The 20,597-nt window shown below is 40.7% G+C and overlaps 1 protein-coding gene across 7 annotated transcripts in view; it reads left to right on the forward strand.

Moving 5' to 3' along the window:
• Positions 1-20,597, forward strand: part of AKAP11 (A-kinase anchoring protein 11) — a 73,045-nt gene that overhangs the window by 38,966 nt on the left and 13,482 nt on the right. For 3 of the 7 annotated variants that reach the window (XM_075061562.1, XM_075061566.1, XM_075061563.1), the window contains 3 exons: positions 10,810-10,893; positions 11,609-11,655; positions 16,115-16,275. The exons of 1 other annotated variant lie outside the window; for it this stretch is intronic. In XM_075061562.1, the coding sequence (XP_074917663.1) occupies positions 10,810-10,893; positions 11,609-11,655; positions 16,115-16,275 (292 nt within the window). Of the gene's footprint in view, positions 1-10,809; positions 10,894-11,608; positions 11,656-16,114; positions 16,276-20,597 lie in introns of those variants that run through there. 3 more of the 7 variants (XM_075061564.1, XM_075061565.1, XM_075061567.1) reach the window with 3 other exon arrangements.

Consider the following 20,597-nt stretch of genomic DNA (forward strand, 5'->3'; position numbering starts at 1 on the left):
GCCGTTATACATATAAAATGACCTGGGGACTAAATTAAGTAGTGGTGCCGGCTCAATGAAAGAGATCTTTGGAATCGCTCTTATAGTGCTCTGAGACCATTCGCCACTCCAACGTGCTGCCGGTGCTGGCGTCAGATAAACGCCCGCCAGAGGAACGAATGGCTGTGGGCCTTCTTAGATTAAGGATAGGACAGTACAGACAGGAAATATCATATTTTTTGCCCTCCCTATATCTTAATCCATGGCTCACGCCCATAATCGGTGAATACTGCTGTGCCAAGGATGGTGCCTCGCCCTATCTCAGACGGTGTTATATTAAAGCAAGATCCCCTCTCAACCCCGCCTGTGGCCGGGTGAGATGCTGTCGGTCTCTCGAGCCCGAGGGTCCGCTCTATCCCCCGAGGGCCTGGGGGAAAAAGAGAGGTTGATGGTTCTGCCCCAGTATTTTAGTCGCTTCTCTAAGCATGACACGTATTCTTTGCGACACGAAGGCTCTGCATGGTCGAGTAGTTCCTGGCTCTAGTGTGGAGCCCACTCACAACATGTTCGCTCGGGGCCATTAGGGTCACAGCCCCGAGTGCTGGTCTCTGCCCACGACCAACCTGAGTACCACTTTGGCCCTGTGCACGCTTGCCACGGATCCTCCTCTGAGTTGCTCTTTCAGGCCTGCGGTAGTTCGTCCAGCTTCTCTATTCACTTCCTTGCCTGATGTTCTGTCACCTGGCATCTTCATATACTCTTGTCCACACCAACGAGGTTTTACTGTAGGTGTCTCCTGGTCTTATTTACACGAATTGTTCCTGGTTGTACTTGGCAAACTGGTACGACTGCTCGTGTGTTCGTGAGAACTGAAAGTCCCACAGAACTCGAGCCCTTGTCATATTTACAAGACCTCATGTCGAATCTCCCATGCTGGGTCTTGGGAGGTCTCGGGCCATAAGCTGTGGAGATGTTCTTACACCAATGCGCACCACGGACTGGTGTGGTGGGGATGTGACCGTTCAGCCTGATTCTGGCTGTTCCTGCCGCAATCTATCCTATGGCACTAGACCACATGTGGTTTGGGTGACGTCATCGAGGCCTCTTGCACGTCGTGCACCTCTGGCTCCTCGTCCTAGTGTCGCAGACCCCATTCGTTCAATGATCTTTGCCTATGCTCGAGTGCCTGTCTTGACTGTTGGTATGATCAGAAGATGCAACTCGTTAGTGCTGTGCTTTAGTCAGGAGTCTCTTAGACCCTTATAGCCAGGCCGACTGGTGAGGGTTTGTGCCGATGTGTTCAGGTGCCACTCGAGGCTATCTGTCGACGGTAGCGCGTTGCACGCGCTGATGCGGGAGGGGTCTTGTGCTTGCCCATTAGGATGATCTTTTGCCCTGCTTGTCTATGCACCTCCTCATGTCTGCTGCTTTGTGTGCGCTTTCAGGCATTTCTCTGCAGCGAGTGCAATCTTGGGGGCCATTCTACTTGATAATACTCCTGGAGGTTCCGGGTTCGTCCAGGACACGTGGCCTTTGAACCTGACCAATGCGCTCGGCGACCGCGGTCTTACTGTTCCGGCTGTGGTATACAGGTCTCTGGGTGATCTGGACTTGGGGGTGAAAACCTCCGTACTTGGAGGAGTTCCGGGTCTTCACATCGAGCCTCCATGTCCTCCTTTGGCCAGCTACTATTACCGGGCAGGGTATCTGATGACCGGCCAGGCGTATCTTTGATGGCGATGGATCTTGTTCTTCCTACTGAGCTGGCCCTTCTTCAGGACCTGTCTTATCCTTTGGTGATACTTGGATGTTGGCTGGTCTTCCTTGCCTCCACATCATGGTTTCATGTGACTGTGGTCGCCGTGCGCTGAAGGGTACTTGTAGTGGTCTGTATGTCTGCCTATGTGGGCCCGCTGGGTAGCTTCCACCCCACGTTCTTGACTACTTCCCTCTCTTCTACACCAGTCCCGGCCACATCATCTCCAGCCGAAATGACAATCCAATTCGCTAACTGTGATCCGCGTCAGGTGGAATTAGCGAGGGTCGATGCGTGCTTCTATTCTTACATACAGCTGGAGTGTATTCCCTGTACGAGGTGGGCTGAGGTAGTTCACTTCCTGAGACCTGGACCTTGTATCCAGTCCTGTTGTTGTGATTATGGCTAGTTGGGTTTAACTCTATGCCAGAACTAGCTACGCTGGGACAGTTGCGCACTTCCCGTTGGTGTATTATGCCGCCCTTGGATGGCACTATTGTGGCAAGCTGGCCTTGAGTGTGATTTCCAGTCCATGTGTGTCTCCTAGGTCCATTGAGTTTTGTAGGAAGGTCCTTTATATGTCCTGATTGATCTTTGGTATAGCTGCCAGACATTCACAGTCCAGTGTGGTGCGGGCATTTGATGGTTAGGCTTTACTGGAGTCAGCCAGGGCGATGGCTGAATGGTCTGTCTAGACTTTGATTCTTGGGACCTGCTCTAATCTATGAAGCAACTGGTGTTTGGAGCCTCTATGTGTTCCCAATGCCCTTCTGAGTCTTGCTCATGTACTGCCATATGGTCCTGTAGCTCGCGGCGTGATGCCTTATAGGACTTTCCATGTTGTGGGGAGGCAGGTTATTGGCGTTAATTGGCCAGTTCTGTTCCCTTGCAGTGGTCTTTCATGATCAGCACTGTCCTTCCTTAGAGTTAGTCAGTTTGAGTGGGAGCCTTGCTGCGTAGAGCTGCGTTCACTGTGTGCTAGGCGTTCATGCACTGCTGTTAGTTTTTTAGCCGTAGGTGTGGATCATGTTCTGGTCCAGGTGCTGTCCAGCTTTTCATGGTCTTACCTGCTATGCTGGAGTTTCTACTATGATGTGACTTGTTTCTGTCTGGGAGATTGCTGTGCTCTGTCTCAGGTCCTGCAGCCACTTTGCATCTGGTGTGATGAGTCTTCTCTTTCTCCAATGTCTTCCATACTGTGTTCAGTTTCTGGCTGGTGGCTCTGCTGTATCGTGTTGTTGCACTGCAGTTGGAGTACACCTTGGATGGTTCTTTGCGAGAAACGGGCATTTACACTATAGAGAACCATAGGCCAAAAAAAGTATCTCCTTAGCCTGGTACCCAGGCTGTGAGCCCTTGTTTAGCAGTCTCTGGCTTCAGATGGGAGTCAGGCCCTTGTATTTTTTCAGTAGCCGAGTCTTATCCTTAATCTCTACACCCTTCTGTAGTTCACCAGCTGACTAACTTTTCTCCCGTGGCGCCTTGTCTTATCCTCCAACCTCATTTTCCAGGGTGGGGTACATTATGTTGTTGTCTTGATCGTGTAAGCCAAGCATCTCCAGGATTACAGAGGCTGTAACCGTATAACTAGTTGCATTGGTTTGAGTTATGGTGGTAGTAGGGATTGTCATGGAGCTCTATTGCCATTTCTAACTATACTATCTGATGGTACTTCTCCACTGAGCCTTGGTAATCGTCTTTGGGATTGACTGTGCTAGTTTTCTCATGATCTTGATTGTCTATCAGCTGCTGTGCTCGGCAATGGAGGGGGCTGGAGGTGCAGTGAAGTTTCAGCTTCAGGTGGGGCTGCACGTCCACTTTGTTCTTCCAGGTCTTCTTGGTCTGGGATGTAATGTGGAGTTGGTCTATCTCAAGCTGTGGAGCAGCTCCTCTTTACTATGTTGAAGCGTGGGTAACTAGCTGTTCTCAGTAAGTGGGATGTAGGTCTTTGTCCATCCATAGTGCCTCTTCACAACGTTCTATATCATGCCCCTCTCATTAGGTTACTGTCGTATAGTGCATTCCATTCAATGTTCCAGTTCTCGTTGTCTCGGTCCATGACTGGTTTGTTCCAGTAGCCACTTATTTGTCAGATTGTCCTGGTTCCGTCAACATCTGGCGCAGACCTTGTTAATCCGGGCGACTCCGAGCCGGCATGCTCTCCTAGTTTGTGTCAACTCTATATTTGAGGTAGGCAGGTAGCATTAGTGGGCGTCAATTGCCCAAGGACACCCACTGAAGTTGGTACTCAACCGGGATTGAAACGGTCTCTGCGATCAAGGGTTTCTCCCTTATCAAAGGGCAGGGCTCTTAAACCACTTCTCTCTCTCTCTCTCTCTCGAATTGGAAAAGGTTCAGAAAAGGGCAGCAAAAATGATTAGGGTATGGAACGGCTGTATGTGAGGAGGGATTAATAAGATTGGGACTTTTCAGTTTAGAAGAGAGACAATTAAGGGGGGAATAGGTCTATAAAATCATGACTGGTGTGGAGAAAGTAGATAAGGAAGTGTTGTTTACTCCTTCTCATAACACAAGAACTAGGGGTCACCAAATGAAATTATTAGGCAGCAGACTTAAAACAAACAAAAGGAAGTATTTCTTCACACAATGCACAACTGGTGGAAATCCGTGCCAGAGGATGTTGTGAGAGCCAAGACTATAACAGAGTTCAAAAAAAGAACTAGATAAATTCATGGAGGATAGGTCCATCAATGGCTGTTAGCCAGGATGGACAGGGATGGTATCCCTAACCTCTGTTTGCGAGAAGCTGGGAATGGGTGACAGGGTTGGATCACTTGATGATTACCTGTTCTGCTCATTCCTTCTGGGGCACCTGGCATTAGCCACTGTCAGAAGACAGGATACTCGGCTAGAGGGACCTTTTGATCTGACCCAGTATGACTGTTCTTATGTTAATTCAGTTTTCAGGGAGGATTTGGTAATTTTGTTCACTACAGATTTAGTTCCTCATAATTAATATTTTGAAAAAATTCCTCTGTTTTTCAGTTGGGGCATGCATGCTGGGTGCATTGCTGACTGTGAATCTTATTTGTAGTGAAGAGGAACTAGAACAGGCTAAAAAAATATACTTTTCCCCCATTATTGAAGATTGTGTTGAGATTTGCCATTCTAACTTATGCAAGCAGTAGATTAAATAATGGGGAGATTGACTTGTCAATCAGACAAAATGACTTCAGTGCTATGCTCCTTGCTGTCATAGGTACAGATATGTTCCTGAACTTGCAACTTATGCTTTAAACATAATGAAGAATAGAGTTAAATTTATTTTAGAAATTGGTTCAAATGATCTAGAACTAATACACTTTCCACTATGAAAATATTATTGCCATTTTTTTGTACTAAAGTGAAACTTCTCACTTAAACTTTTGGAGTATTTTCTTGCATATGCTTTACATTATGCTGCTGGATCAATGTGTAAATTCAGTAACAAAGTGCTCTAAGTGTTAATTATGTAACACCATGTAATTCACTGAGACTGCATGGGTGGAACTAAAAGCAGAATTTGGACTCCTGTGTGTGAAGCCAAAATACAAAGAAACAAATATTCAGGGAGTTGGAAGTAAAGAGTAAAAGCAACATTTTAAAGTATTTTGTTTTCTAGTAGCATCTAATTCATATGCTCCTAAAGTTTGCTTATAGATGATTGTTTCCTGCTGTCAGTTTTCAGTTAGCATGGAGGGCGATGGACAGTATTAATATTTATTGAACTACTCAAAATAATTGTGACTGTTTTTCATAGTGTAGAATAGGTTAAAGTTTATTTTTGAAGAGCAGAACATTTGATCACAATGGTTACAGACCTTTTCGTAACTGTTGTGCTTGGAGATGTGTTGTTCATGTCCATTCCATTACCCGCCCTCCTGCCCCTCTGTCGGAGTTACAGGTAAGAAGGAACTGAGAGGGCATAGGGCCGGCAGTGCCTGATATACCGACTCATGAGCGTGGGACTCCAGGGGGTGTTACAACTGACCCTAAGGATACTGCTAAGACAAAAATCTCTGACTGTGCACGTGGGCACACACACACGTAGAATGGTATGGACATGAGCAACACATCTCGAAGAACAGAACGGGTAGATAAGTGTTTTTTCATTGATCCACATGATGACAAAATATACACTACACGTTTTTGTAGCTATGCTATTATATTATATTGTTTTGATTAAGGAGCTAAATTGATTAGCCTGAGGCACTAACTTTCATATTAGCTTGCAACATCAAATATCTGTTTTCTTTGTGTTGAAACAGAAAGATTACTTTGAACAGCAGAGAGTGCTTTAATCATTCTTAATAGTCTTTGCTGCAATAGTTTTTTGTAAAGTTTTACTAAACAGGTTTCATTGGATTCCATTTCCTCTCTCTTGTTTCTGATCTCCCCTGTGAAATGTTTTATAGACAGACAGTCCTCCATCAATTAACTAGGTCATGTCTCATCATCCCCAAATATCTCATAAATAGAAGTGGAAAGTGACTTTCCTTTGCTCCAGATTTATCTGTCTAAATATACATCTCTCTCCCCCCCTCACCTTTTCCCCCCCAAAGTGGTAAGATGAACTGGTTGGACCCACTTTTATTTAGACTTGATTTTCATACATTCTCTATTCAAAGTACCCTGAAATTAAAGCACTTTTGTGGCAGCAGCATCCTGTAGCCCTCTCTCTTTCAGAGCTCTGAATTCTTCACTCTTCCACTGAAAGGATTAACAGGTGTATGGCTAGGGAGATCTACTTTACAGACAGTGTAGTTCACTCCTTTTTCTGTTTCATCATTGAAGCTACCTGTTAAAAACCTCTGTATTGGTCCTATATAGACCACATCACTTCAGGACATTCAGACCTAGTGCTGAACAGCTTTTTCTTTTATAGCTACTTTCTCTACCAGTAAGTCACACATCATCAAAGATTGTGTGTGGTAGTCTTGCTGACACCATCTTTGGCATTGTAGATACTTGTAGAACTGATTCCTATCCATAGTGCTGATACAGTACGGTTCAGTAGCACTGTGAACTGTTATCAGTATCACTAATATTCATCCAAATTTAAAAAGACCCCAGTACATAACTTTTATCATAGATCTTCTAAAGAAGCAATAGACCTGTTTACCAGCACATTCAGAAATTTATGGCTGTGCTTTGCTATCTCTCTACTACCTTACTTAACATGTATTTTCCTTTTGATGTTTCTAAATTGTCTTCCAGTGCCAAAAGTTTTTATCCAATCAGGAGTGTGGTTCACAGGTTTTGCTTAGTGACGTCTGATTAGATTTTCAGTTCTTTTACGAACATTCACTCAGTTTTGAGACTGAATTGAAAGTAGACATTCAGATGTAATCTTCCATGTGGAAGAAATTGATAGATGTTAGGCTGTCTACAGAACTGAGTAGACAGCATAAACGCACAGGTTACATTTAGTTAGGCTTGATAGAACTCACTTCTTTTTTTGTTTGCAATTTCAATTTTAAGATTTTTTTTTTTCCAATTTTGACTATTAGTATTCACAGTTGGGGAAATTATGCTGGGTAGTGTTAGGGTTAGGGTTCGGGTTCAGGTAGTGCTGGTATCGGAGCTTCTGGGCATGCCCATCACTGACAGCAGAGCAGCAGGAGGCTCCCTGTACAGTTGAGGGGCCCAAGACACTGGGGTACAAGGTGCAAAGGAGGCTATGTCCTGGTCCTGCACAGCAGAGACTCCTTGGCCAGGTCTGCAAGGAGGAGGACGAGCTGCTGCTGAACGGTTCCTGCCTGGCAGCAATGCTACATTCCTTGCTAGAGAGTGGGTGAGCCGGACCATGACTGCGGAGCTGCAGATGGCTCTCTGTGCTGCTGCAGGGCTGATGACTCTTAGTTCCTGCAGCACGAGTACACTGGGGAGGCTGCACTCACTGACTGTTACCAATGGATATTTTTCGTCAATTTCAGAGTTTCAGCTGAAGTTGACATTTACACTGAATCCTGCCAAGCCTGTATTTTGTTATCTTCATAACTATAAGAGCTAGACTCATAATTTGTATTGGTTTAGGTACTGATGCACAGGATGAATTCCCCAGAGTAAAGCATCTGCACCTCGAACTGTTGCAGTCCTGTCCAGAGTGTCTTGCTTTCCTCTTATTAAATATTTTCTATGGGAAGAGTACATTCTATGTACTGACTCTTAAACAATCTTCTGACAGTATATATACTTATCGGGATGGGTTATAGGGAGGTTTATTCTGCTTTTGGATTGAAGAGAGATTGGATTAATGCAGATCCTTTGAAGATGCAGGAAAGGGCATCCCGCTTTAGGAGACAGGATGTCTTGAAAGAGTAGTAATTGGTTACAAAGCCTTATATCTCCAAGTTACTGTGGTGAACATGACCTGGAATAATTATAATGCAATAGCCTTTGTAAAGGTAGTTGGTAGCTTTTAGTTCAATGTCTGGTGGATACATGTACATAATACAAAAGATACTTACTTGACAGACCAACAAGTTTTACTTATTCCACTGGTTTCTCTATTCGTCATGGGTGAGGGCCGTGTGAGGGAACTTTATAATATTCCTTTCTGTTCACTGCATGTTCTGTGGATAGATGACTTCATTCTCCAGGGATCTTAATCTAGCAACAGCACAAAATTCACTTTACAAATTTTCTATTGGCATTTATTTACAATTGCTCTGCTTTATAAAGGATGAAAGTCTTCAGAGCGCAAAACAGCCACTAATGGATACTTTTAAGAAGAAACATCTCTTATCAGTGGGTTATACTATTATTGGCATACAGGTTTCTTGTGACTTTCTGATCAGGAAAGAGATCTTGGAGTCATCGTGGATAGTTCTCTGAAGACGTCCACGCAGTGTACAGCGGCAGTAAAAAAGCAAACAGAATGTTAGGAATCATTAAAAAAGAGAGAGAGAATAAGACAGAGAGTATCTTATTGTCTTATATAAATCCATGGAAAGCTCACATCTTGAATACTGCGTACATATTTGGTCTCCTTATCTCAAAAAAGTTATACTGGCATTAGAAAATGTTCAGAGAAGGGCAACTAGAATGATTAAGGGTTTGGAACGGGAACTCTCCATATGAGGAGAGATTAAAGAGGTTAGGACTTTTTAGCTTGGAAAAGAAAAGACTGAGGGGGTATATGATGATGGTGTGGAGAAAGTGAATAAGGAACAGTTATTTACTTGTTTCCATAATATAAGAACTAGGGGCCAGCAAATGAAATCAATAGGCAGCAGGTTTAAAACAAATAAAAGGAAATTCTTCGCACAGTGCACAGTCAACCTGCGGAACTCCTTGCCTGAGGAGGTTGTGAAGGCTAGGACTATAACAGGGTTTAAAAGAGAACTAGATAAAATCATGGAGGTTAAGTCCATTAATGGCTATTAGTCAGGATGGGTAAGGAATGGTGTTCCTAGCCTCTGTTTGTCAGAGGGTGGAGATGGATGGTAGGAGAGAGATCACTTGATCATTACATGTTAAGTTCACTCCCTCTGGGGCACCTGGCATTGGCCACTGTTGGAAGACAGGATACTAGGCTGGATGCACCTCTGGCCTGACCCAGTATGGCCTTTCTTATGAAAACAGATACTTTGCTACTATACAGTCTAGCCACGTGGCTGAGTAGCTAGTTTGAGTAATTCAGACATAGTATGGCTTGTTGAAAATATATAAAGCTGCTCCATAATCAGAGCAGTATTATGTACAAGATCATTCTATTAGATTCCAAGCATCATACTTTTTTTTCTCTTTTACAGTCTGAGACCCTAGTCACCTTTTACTGATCTCTTTTAGTTTCTGTGCTTGTTTTTTAGTTACACTTCAGAATTTCTAGATGAAAGGTGCTATCTGTCAGTGTAAAGCAGTCATCTGAATAAACTATATTTAATGTTTGTGCTATAGAATGCTATATTTGTAATTCAGAACTAAAAACTTCATTTTTTTTGTTTATATAAAAATGAAAATGTTCACATAGTATATAGCACACTGTTGCCTGAGAAATATTTTCACAACTGCCTGTATAATAATTAGTTTTTATAGTATTGTAATTATCCATGTTATTGTAGTAATTGCATGTCCAATACTTCTGTGAATTTGAGTTTTTTTTTTTAAAACTGTTCCATTTTAGTTGGTTTGCTGCAATTTTAGAACTTAATTGCTTTCTTTGGAGACTCTAGAAATCGCTGCTTTTGTTTTTGTTTATTGGAATAGTGAACAGACATACTAAAACACAGCATGTTCTTAGTTAAATGCACCAAACTGGCTGAATCAGAGGCCTGCAACATTTTAAAAAAATGTATTGGAAGGTTCCAAGCATTCAAGTTAAATTAGCATTCACCTCTTTGTTCTAAGGGTCGTGTTTTACCCAGTTTAGCCCTGTCCTGTGTAGAAACATAAAAATAAATTCAATCTGTCTGTGGAATGGATCTCCAACTGCTAGTGAAATAAAACCTTATAGCAAAATAAGAAGTCATGTTTTAGAAGTGTTCTAAACAATAAAGAGCATTTTTTAAAAAGTCACCTGTAAATAATTTTATAGTTCTAATGAAGTAAAATATTATCTGCATATTAATCATTTTTCAATTCTAAACTTTTCCTGCTAATCAGACCTGTTGTAGATCACTGCTGGGGTTTTGGAATGAGAATTACAGAAATATTTTTATTGTGAAGCCTTCTTCACAGTGTATACTTTTACAAGCTCTTGCCTAATATTTTATATGCATACACTTATATTGTGACCTGTACTCCTGTGAGTAGTCCTGTTGAAATCAATGAGACTATTTGCACAAATAAAGATCTGTAGATTTGGGCCCAAGGACAGAATTACTGTAAACAGTGACTTGGAAAACAAGTGTGAGTACAAATTAATCGTGTCACCTGTTTATAGCACTCACCAGATTTCATGATTGTGCAGCTTACTATTCTGAACAGCCCTGATGGTCATGCTTATACTCTGTTCCAGCAAACCTACTTACATCAAATATCTTGACAAAGCAGCTTTGAGGAAAATAAAGGTTCTAGTTTGAGCTATTGTTCTTTTCTAGTTCAGCTCTGTTCTCTTCTTCCCCTGGCAGTAATGGTAACAGCAGTAGCTGGAGCAGTCTTGGTTTAGAAGGAGATATGTATGAGGAGAATTTATCCTTTCCAACATCAGACAGGTTGGTCGAGTCCAAAAATTTAAACAGATAGGTTCCTCATAATTAATGCATGAAATCATCACTTTTGAAGATGAAGGATACAATTAATGTGTTAATCTGATACATTATCAATGTGCTTTTTTCACTTAATCATGACAATGAATTCATTCTGAATGGATAAATTCTGCTGTGCTAAAATGCAAATGTCTAATTGCGAAATGAAAAATACCTTTTGTGCATGTTCTGCTTTGCTAGTCTATAAATTGTTCATTTGCTTTGTCATGCAAACAAGAGAGCTTGCTTCCTACAGAATTTCTGTTTTGTTTTTTCTTTTGCTTCAGCTTATGAAAACTTTTTAAACTATTTTATAGGGGTCTTTAATATGAATAATATAAACTGAAAGATTGCAGTGAACTATTTTTTTTGTAATGAAGCTAAAATAAACTTTCCTGCTTACTCAAAAGTAGAAACATGCTTTTTTCCCCCCTTTTTAAAATTCCGTAGAATGTTTTTTTCATATTAAGGTAGGATTTCTTTATTAGTTTTTTTTTTAAATCTTGGGAATTTGTTAACAAACCCAGTTGCAACATGAAATGGTGTAAGAAGCAAAGATGCTTTTTCATGGTCATACTCCTTTTCTCTTTAACACTCATCACTGATTCTTAGGATTGGCTCCTCCCATTGTGAATATATTGGGTATCTGTTCATTCTTTGATATTTTATTTTTAAAATCCAGTGATGGAACAGAAGATAAAGATGAAGACCCCAAGGATGCTGTAGAAGGTAATGATGATTTCAGTACAAGTTGCTGTAACTGACTTTTGTAATTTACATGGGTTATTTTGGTAGTACACACACAGCAATGTGACAAGCCTGTAATACAAGGGCATTTTCATAGCACACATCAAGTAAGTGTAAAGGGACATTGTTAATCTAAAACCATTTAGGGTATGTCTACCCTGCATCTCGGAGGGAGCGTCCCAGTGTGGCTCCACAAACTTGCAATAGTGGGGATTAACATCCTAAAATAGCTGTGTAAACATTGCCCTGGTGTTGCTACTCAAGCTGGATCTTGGTGGGCTTGAGAGCCTGAATGACAGCCTGAGTTGCAACATCAAATCATGTCTACACAGCTATTTTTAGCATGCTAGCAAAGCCCTGCTAGTGTGAGTTTGTGGACCTGGACTGGGAGGCTTCCTTCCAGATGCAGAATAGATATACCTATAAACACTTTCTAATGCCCTTTAAACTATGGTATATGGAAAATATAGGTTACAGTGCTGTTCAGATAATATGTACCTTTATTCACCTAAGCCATTGAACTCTGTGTCTAGCTCATTGGAAGTGTAAATTCATGTGTGTCATCATTCTGTGATAGATATTAAATACAGGTGATTTTAACATTTCCACACGGACTGTATTGAGTGCACTTGGCCCAGATTCTCTGCTGTGCTGTTTCCTTTTACTGAAGCACAGAATAGGATCTGTCAGGGAATTTGTTACAGTACATTAATTCTGAGGGTAACCTCTGCACTGGCTTTAGTGTAGATGTGAGCCGCCAAAGGATTTTACACCAGCAGAGGATAGCTAGAATACACTGTACTCTGGGCATGCTCCTTCCCTGTCCCTGAGAAGGGCTACTAGGATGATCAGAGGAATGAAAAACATACTTTGCGAGGAGACTCACGGAGCTTGGCTTATTTAGCCTAACCAAATGAAGGCTGAGGGGAGATATGACTGCAGTATAGATACATCAGAGGGATAAATATGAGGGAGGGAGAGGCATTATTTAAGTTAAGCACCAATGTTGACACAAGAACAAATGGATATAAACTGCCATCAACAAGTTTAGGCTTGAAATTAGACAAAGGGTTCTAATCATCAGAGGAGTGAAGTTCAGAAACAGCCTTCCCAAGGGGAGCAATGGGACCAAAAAACGCAAGTTTCAAAATTGAGCTTGGTGAGTTTATGGAGAGGATGTTATGATGAGCTTGCTTACAGTGGCATGTGGCCCATCTGTGACTGCTAGTAGCAAATATCTGCAACAGCCAAAGACAGGACACTAAATGGAGAGGGGTCTGAGTTACTACATAGAATTCTTTCCCAGGTGTCTGGCTGGTCGGTCTTGCCGACATGCTCAGGGTCCAGCTGATCACCATGTCGGGGTTGGGAAAGAATTTTGGGTCAGATTGGCAGAGATCCTGCCTTCCTCTGCAGCCTGGGGCACAGATCTTTTGCTGATTTAAGCTAGAGTAAATGGTGGATTCTCTGTAAGGTAAAGTCTTAAAATCATTTTGAGAACTTCAGTAACTCAACCAGAGGATATGGGTCTGTTACGGCAGTAGGTGGGTAAGATTCTGTGATATATAGGAAATTAGACTAGATGATCATGTCAGTCTTTTCTGGCCTTAAAATCTATAGGTCTTTGAGCCCGGGGCCAGATGAAGGGAGGGGGTTGTGTTAGAGCTGGTTATGACATCGCTGTGCCAGCTGATACTCCCATGTATTGGGAAGATGTTTTAGATGGGACCACAAGGAGTTTGCTTAGAGACAAGGCCTCCCAAGTGTGAAAGAATAAACTTCTAGTTAACTCTTTCCACGAGGGAGTGAATTTTGCTTCTCAACTTCAGAGTGACTTGATGTGGGGAAACATACTTTCTGATGTGGAATACAACCACGGTCTTTTGAAAAAATAAATTAGTAAACATTCAGGAAAAATAAAGAAAGTTTGGATTGCTATTAAGCATCTGCAAGAATCTGAGGGAGATGATTGACTAAATTAATCCTGCTTCTCTCGTCTTTATCTACACAATTATCTTTTTAATTCCTAATACCTTTTGTGTCATATAATCAAATTATATTCTGCTCTGTAGGTATACTTCAGGGCCTTCAATAATAAATTGTTAGATTTCCTTGTGTTTCCTACTTGGTTGAAAGAGCCTTAAGTTGTAGCATCACCAAGTGGCTTATAAGTAAAACAGTTCTTGATCTTTAACTTTTTACATAATTCCAAAGTGTTGTCTAGAGTTTAATATATTACTCCTTTATTATGGAATTTTGTGGTCCATTTTTCTAGTGCAGCTGTTTCCATTTTACCAAGGTATCCACTCATTCAGTGGAGAGAATTGTTGTTTATTATCATTTTATTGCTTGCGTTCTGGTATCACCCAAATTAGACTAGACCCTTTGTGCATACTGTGACCCTTTGTGCATACAGAGCAAACACACAGGTAGGATAACCCCTGCCCTGAAGAACATTAGAGTATGTCACAGTATGTATCATGTCAGTCACTTGTTCTATCTTCTCTAAATTAAGAGATGGGTGAGATAATATCTTTTGTTGGACCAAATTCTGTTGATGAAAGAGATAAGCTTTCAAGCTTATGCAGAGCTCTTCTTCTGATTAGAACTCTGTGTTAGCACAGAAGCTTGTCTTTCTCGCCAACAGAAGTTAGTTCAATAAAAAATATCACCTCACCCACTTTCCAGTGTGCTGGGGAGTGCTTGACCCCAGAGTCCACCCCCATTCCTGTCCTTCCCCCAAGGCCCCCACCTCACCTCTTCCCACCCCACCCCTTCCTTTCTCCCCCTTCTCCCTCCCCCCGAGCCTCCTGCAGGCTTCAAAACAGCTGATTACAGCGGGTGGAAGGCACGGGGAGAGAGGGGGAGGTGCTGATCAGCGGGGCTTGCCGGTGGGCAGGAGGCACTGAGGGAAGCAGGAAGTTCCAATAGGGGGGCTGCCACTGGGTGCTCAACACCCACCGTTTTTCCCCATGGCTGCTCCAGAACACCCACAGAGTCCGCACCTATGACCTTCACCCACTTTGTCTCTCAAATATCCTGGGACCAGCACAGCCGCAACAACACTGCAAACATTCTCGAAGCTAATTTTATTTCAGGTACCTTTCCAGCTATAGGATTTCTGGGTGAAGATCTTCAGTTTCTTCAGTTAATAATTAGCATGTAATCATTGGGCAAATCCATCATATATACCAGATCACTTTCAATCCATTTGAGTATCAGGGATTTTCTGAAATGTCAAGCTTCCAGGCATATAGCCAAATTATTTTTCCATTGCCTGCTAAATGCATACCTACTATTAGCGCTTGGTTCCCCCATTGTCAGTTATACTCTTTTCTTTTCTTCCCAGAGGGCAGGCAGTCCTCTTCATTGCAGGAACTCTCTTCTTCTTTGCTGAGCTTTGCCACATTGGTGTGAATTTCAATTAAATTGTGTGCTACAATAGAATTATATAAATTATAGACTTTCATGGAATAGAAGCTAAACTGATATAAACTGTGTATTTTAATACAGGCATTTAATACAAATAGTCATATATCTGGGAAGAATGTAAGCCATACTTAGAGGAAGGGGGACTGCATTTTGGAAAGCCGTGGCTCCAAAAAGGGCGCAATAATCATCGCAGATAACCAACTAAATATGAGCTGGCTTTGTGATGCTGTGGAAGAAATAGCTAACATAATGCTTAGTTATATTAATAGCGCAACATCAAGCAGAAATAAGGAGGTGGCTATTGCCTCTCTGTCTAGCATTGGTGAGATGACTTCTGGAATAGTGCACCTAGTTCTGGTACCTATACTTTAAAAAAGGTCTTGAAAAATTGGAGATGACTCAGAAAAGAGTGGAAAGTATGGTTTGAGTTCTGGAAAAATGTGTGTCTCAGTGAAATGTTAAAGGAGCTCAGTCAACTTAGTGTTTGTACGGAAGGCTAAGAGGTAGTTTGATCAGTGTGTAATTTTTACAGGGAGAAGTTATATTATACTAAAGTGCTATTTAATCTAGTAGTTGAGGGTTTAACAACAAGCAGTGGTTGGAAGTTGAAGTTAGCAAATTTCGGGCTGGAAGTAAAATGCAGATTTTTAACTATGAGAGCAATTAATCATTCAAACATATTACCGGGGATGTGGTGAATTTTCCATCATTTGGACTCTTTAAATCAAGATTAGATTTCTTTCTACCTTCAGGTATGCTTTAGTTCAGCCACAGGTTGTGGAGGAGTGATGCTTTCCCTTCCCCATCCCAGCCTGTGTAGGAGAATAGGACGCTTTCAGACCAGCATTTTTTCTAATCTCTGCTACTTGATCAAAATATGTTTGTTAAAATGAGAGTTAAAAATCAGGTATTTAATATATGCATTCTCATTAAATATCTAGTTCACCTGTCTCAAGAGTCTGCAGTTGACTTGCAGATTTGATCATTTGCTTTTTATTTTTAATATTAGGTGTGGGGCAGGTAGGAAGGGCATTGCTGATAGTGAATGTTGACATGGAACCACATATGGTGGACCCCCAGCTGAGAACAACCCTGCAGTGGCTGGCAGCTTCCGAAACAGAGGTATCTGAGCTTCGTTTTCATGACACTGCTACGAAGGAATTCATTCTTGTGAGTACTGCGGTGTTGCCATGTGATTGCAAAGTGTGATTAGATTTTTTTTTGTAGTATTTATTATCTGTTTCTGCTGCATTTGCAGTGAAGTATGAGGTATTCAGAAAAATTACTTAGTTGTTTTAATCCTTAGAGAGAGTGAGAGCCTGTTTGTCTCTGAATATAGCATATGCAGAATTGTATCAAGTGCTCAGTTAACCATATATTTTAATGACTTATTTCATTTAAATTTAATCAAAAGCAGATAAAATATAAAAGCTTCCCTTTAATTGAATAGACTGCATTTTCAAGCATTATTTTTGCAGCATTTGTTTCAGTTAGCAAAAAATTGACCCTTGCCATTGCCAAGACGTTATCCACACAAGTGAACTTACATTGCTATTATTTGGTTTATAGCAGGGATCGATAACCTTTCTGAAGTGGTGTGCCGAGTCTTCATTTGTTCACTCTAATTTAAGGTTTCGCGTGTCAGTAATCCATTTCACTGTTTTTTAGAAGGTCTCTTTCTATAAGTCTATAATCTAGAACTAAACTATTGTTGTATGTAAAGTAAATAAGGTTTTTAAAATATTTAAGGAGCTTCATTTAAAATTAAATTAAAATGCAGAGCCCCTTTTTCAGTGGCCAGGACCCGGGTAGTGTGAGTGCCACTGAAAATCAGCTCGCATGCCGCCTTCGGCACACTTGCCATGGGTTGCCTACCCCTGGTTCATAGCTTAGTTTAATATGTTGATTGTACAAATCTCATTACAGTTGTGAATGTACATTTATTAGCAACAGAAGAAAAAATTACACTTAAAATCAAGTTTAAATAGAAGTTAATTTTCATTCCGGAGACTATTATAAAGCAAATAGTTAGTCTGAAATAAAGGCTTAAAATAAATTATCCACTTTTTCCTATTTAAACAGTTTTTTGATTGTGTGTTTGTACACCATGCATTTATTATGTAACCAAGAAGAATGAAGGTTAAAAGAAGCCCAGGGTTTTGAATGTGCCTTTGGGGAGAGCCCAAGTATTGTAAGAGAGACTAACCGGGCGATCCCTCCGCTTCTGATAGGCTTTAGAAATGTGTTCCTCTTATTGTTATGATTATGCAGTGACAATCATGCCTATTCATGATTAAATACTGTATTAAATGTACAAATATGTTAAATTACAATCTTCTGAGTCACCTTTGAGAAGACAGCTGACTTTGGGAAATAGTGGCTTTTAGCAAGTTTGGGAAATGTAACCACAAAATTAATGTGCTATAAAAAGTGAATCATTTAATGAAAGCGTGGACTTCTTTTGTTTCCAAGTAGTGAGACTGGTAAGAATGGTGTCCTGTCAAGTGTTCTACTTTTCATGCTGTTGACATGTAAAGAGAGAGATTACCCCTTAACATAATGCCATTCATCTTAGAATGAAGATCTTGGCAAGATAATTTGTGATAAGTGTATTTATATCTAAGAAAGCATAAGACTACTGTGTTTTGGATCATTTCGATTGCTAGATGTGTTGACATTTCAACCTAATTAGTGCTTCGTGAAGTTCAAGCAGCTAAAACAGTTGTTTTGTACTATCCCGGGAAAAGCAGGTAGATGGAAAAACCAGTTTTTATTTCTAAACTCTGTGTGTGGAAAAACTCATGTACTGATTTAAAGAACTCCAGAAGATTGCAGAATAATTAATGGGCATATTGAAAAATGTGTATTCAGTATTCCATTTCTTGAAGGTAGATAAAAATAATTTAAATGACAACATAAAACTCATATTTCTAATGAAAATCAAAATATTAGGAGTAAGAGTGAATTTTATGTCTACTGTGAACTTGAAAAGGGATCTTATCAAGAGGATTTATCTTCTGCATTCTGTTTGCCTCCATTAGCTGTGGAGATGTTTTCCAAATTTCATTTCATTTTCCTGTTGTGTTTGTCAGTTTCCTCAGTGCTTTAGGGATAGTTTTTCACTGCTCAGTTACCATATGCATGATTCAAAGCCCGTTCAAGTTCTGTGATAGCCTTTGCATTGAATTGAATGGGTTTTGGATCAGACCCTATACTCCTGCTTGGGAGTCTGTTTCGTTTCATCTATCATTCTTTCCCTTCCTTTCATACTTGTTTTATTATAACTTGTTATTTTAAGCATTTATATAGCACCCACGGCATGGTGATGGAACCCATATAAATGCCTGTATTTATAGTAATACTTCTTGTACCGAGTGAACATGAGAGTCAGGGAAAGAGCAGCTGAATGGTAGAAGCCTCTGCATACTTACATCTCTCTTTTACCCTCATCTCTTTACCTACTCTATTTTCTCAGGTGTCAGACTTGGAGTACTAATACTTGACTTCTCACAGGAAGGGATCTAGATGAGCTGGTGTTAGAATAAATGTTGGCTGAACATGTATTTATCTTTAGATACCTCTTGTATTTAGAGGAATGCTCTGAAAAAGAGGTGAATATACACTCCTAGACATTCAGGAGAGCGGCAAGACAGTACATATGGCTTATCCGTATGACACTGCCACTTCTCAACTTTAAGATGACACTGAATTGACGCATTCAGATGCAACATACAACTTGCAGGGGTTACATTCCCAGATCACGGATGGTTTTCAGACGTGGACTTTATTAAACTTAGAATAAAACTCCAAACTAACACAATTTTTGCAATCCCCACTCCAGCATAGTCTCAGTAGACCACAGGTTGTTTCCCAATTGTGTAATCATTAATCTCTTCGGCAGAGCGCCAAACCCCTAAAGGGATAGGACAATAAACGTAAGTGACAGGGCTCAGGTAAACATAATCCTGGCATGCTATTATGAGTGCTACAATGGGAGGTAGTGGTCACACAGTCCAGAAAGCATCAGAATATGGACTGACTGTTGAAACCAGATATTGTATTTTGCCTAAGCTTTTCTAGTACCTTATTTTGAAGTGGGTTGAAATATTTGAATTACCACAGGTAAAAAATTAGAATACTGTAGTAACACGTTGGGTGAAATCAAATGGGATAACAATGGGGAGTCAGAGGATATACTGGGGAAATAGAGTGCCTCTCACAGATTTGTAACCTTTTCATGCACCATGTGAGATTTATGCTTGAACTTAACTAACAAACGACGACCAGGTCAGTCTGATCCAATAACACATCTTCCTATGGTTTGAAGCAAGGTAGCATCAGTGTCATTTCTGGATAACTCAGAAAACTGTCATCAGAGGATTGAAGGTTTGGAGGATGAAAGATTTTCTAAAGTGATTCTTAAAATTTCATTTGTTCTTATTCATCTGGACTTCATTCCTGTTATAGTTTGTGTGGACAGTTTACCAAGAGCCCTACTTCAGAATCAGGGCATTATTCTTAATTTCGAGGTTTCCTTAAAAAAACAAACAAACAAAACCCCTTCATTCCTATGCACAGTTTCTTCATCTGTAAAATTGGAAAATGCTGCTTATCTGGCTTCTCAAAGCACTTTATGTAGTACTGCATACACACTAGTTGTTGTCATTTATTATTTATTAACATTATTTCATAGAATCATAGACTATCAGGGCTGGAAGGGACCTCAGGAGATCATCTAGTCCAACCCCCTGCTCAAAGCAGGACCTAATCCCCAGCTAAATCATTTCTTCAAGATATGATGATTACCCTTCATAAAAACATTTGTAACATTCCCAACAAACAATCCTATATATTAACCAGTAAACACCAAGCATACTGGTCCTAATTCTAGGACCTAGAGCAGGGGTAGGCAACCTATGGCACGTGTGCCAAAGGCGGCACGCAAGCTGATTTTTCAGTGGCACTCACACTGCCTGAGTTCTGGCCACCGGTCTGGGGGGCTCTGCATTTTAATTTAATTTTAAATGATGCTTCTTAAACATTTTAAAGACTTTATTTACTTTACATACAACAATAGTTTAGTTATATATTATAGACTTATAGAAAGAGACCTTCTAAAAACATTAAAATGTATTACTCGGCGCACCACTTCTGAAAGGTTGCTGACCCCTGACCAAGAGTAATTCCTTTGATTTCAGTTCTTTCAGTGAATTAAAAACACCAAACTTCCAAACTGTGCATTTCACTTCTTTATTTTGTATTTATTCTGTTTGCTGCTTTTGTGCCTATGAACAGGGCCCCATTGTGCTAGGTTCTGTATAGTAATGGTAGAGTAGTAGTACGTAGTGTAGTAGACAGTTCCTGCCCTGAAGATGATATAATAGAAATAAGATTTAAAAGTAAACAGGGCAGTGTTTTAACCCCACAAGGTCTGTTTATAAAGAATATGATGTAATTGTTTAAATACAGTATTTTTGGGGGGGGGGGGGGGT

Source organism: Chelonoidis abingdonii, chromosome 1 (assembly GCF_003597395.2).
Source record: "Chelonoidis abingdonii isolate Lonesome George chromosome 1, CheloAbing_2.0, whole genome shotgun sequence".
NCBI classification, from domain to species: domain Eukaryota; kingdom Metazoa; phylum Chordata; order Testudines; family Testudinidae; genus Chelonoidis; species Chelonoidis abingdonii.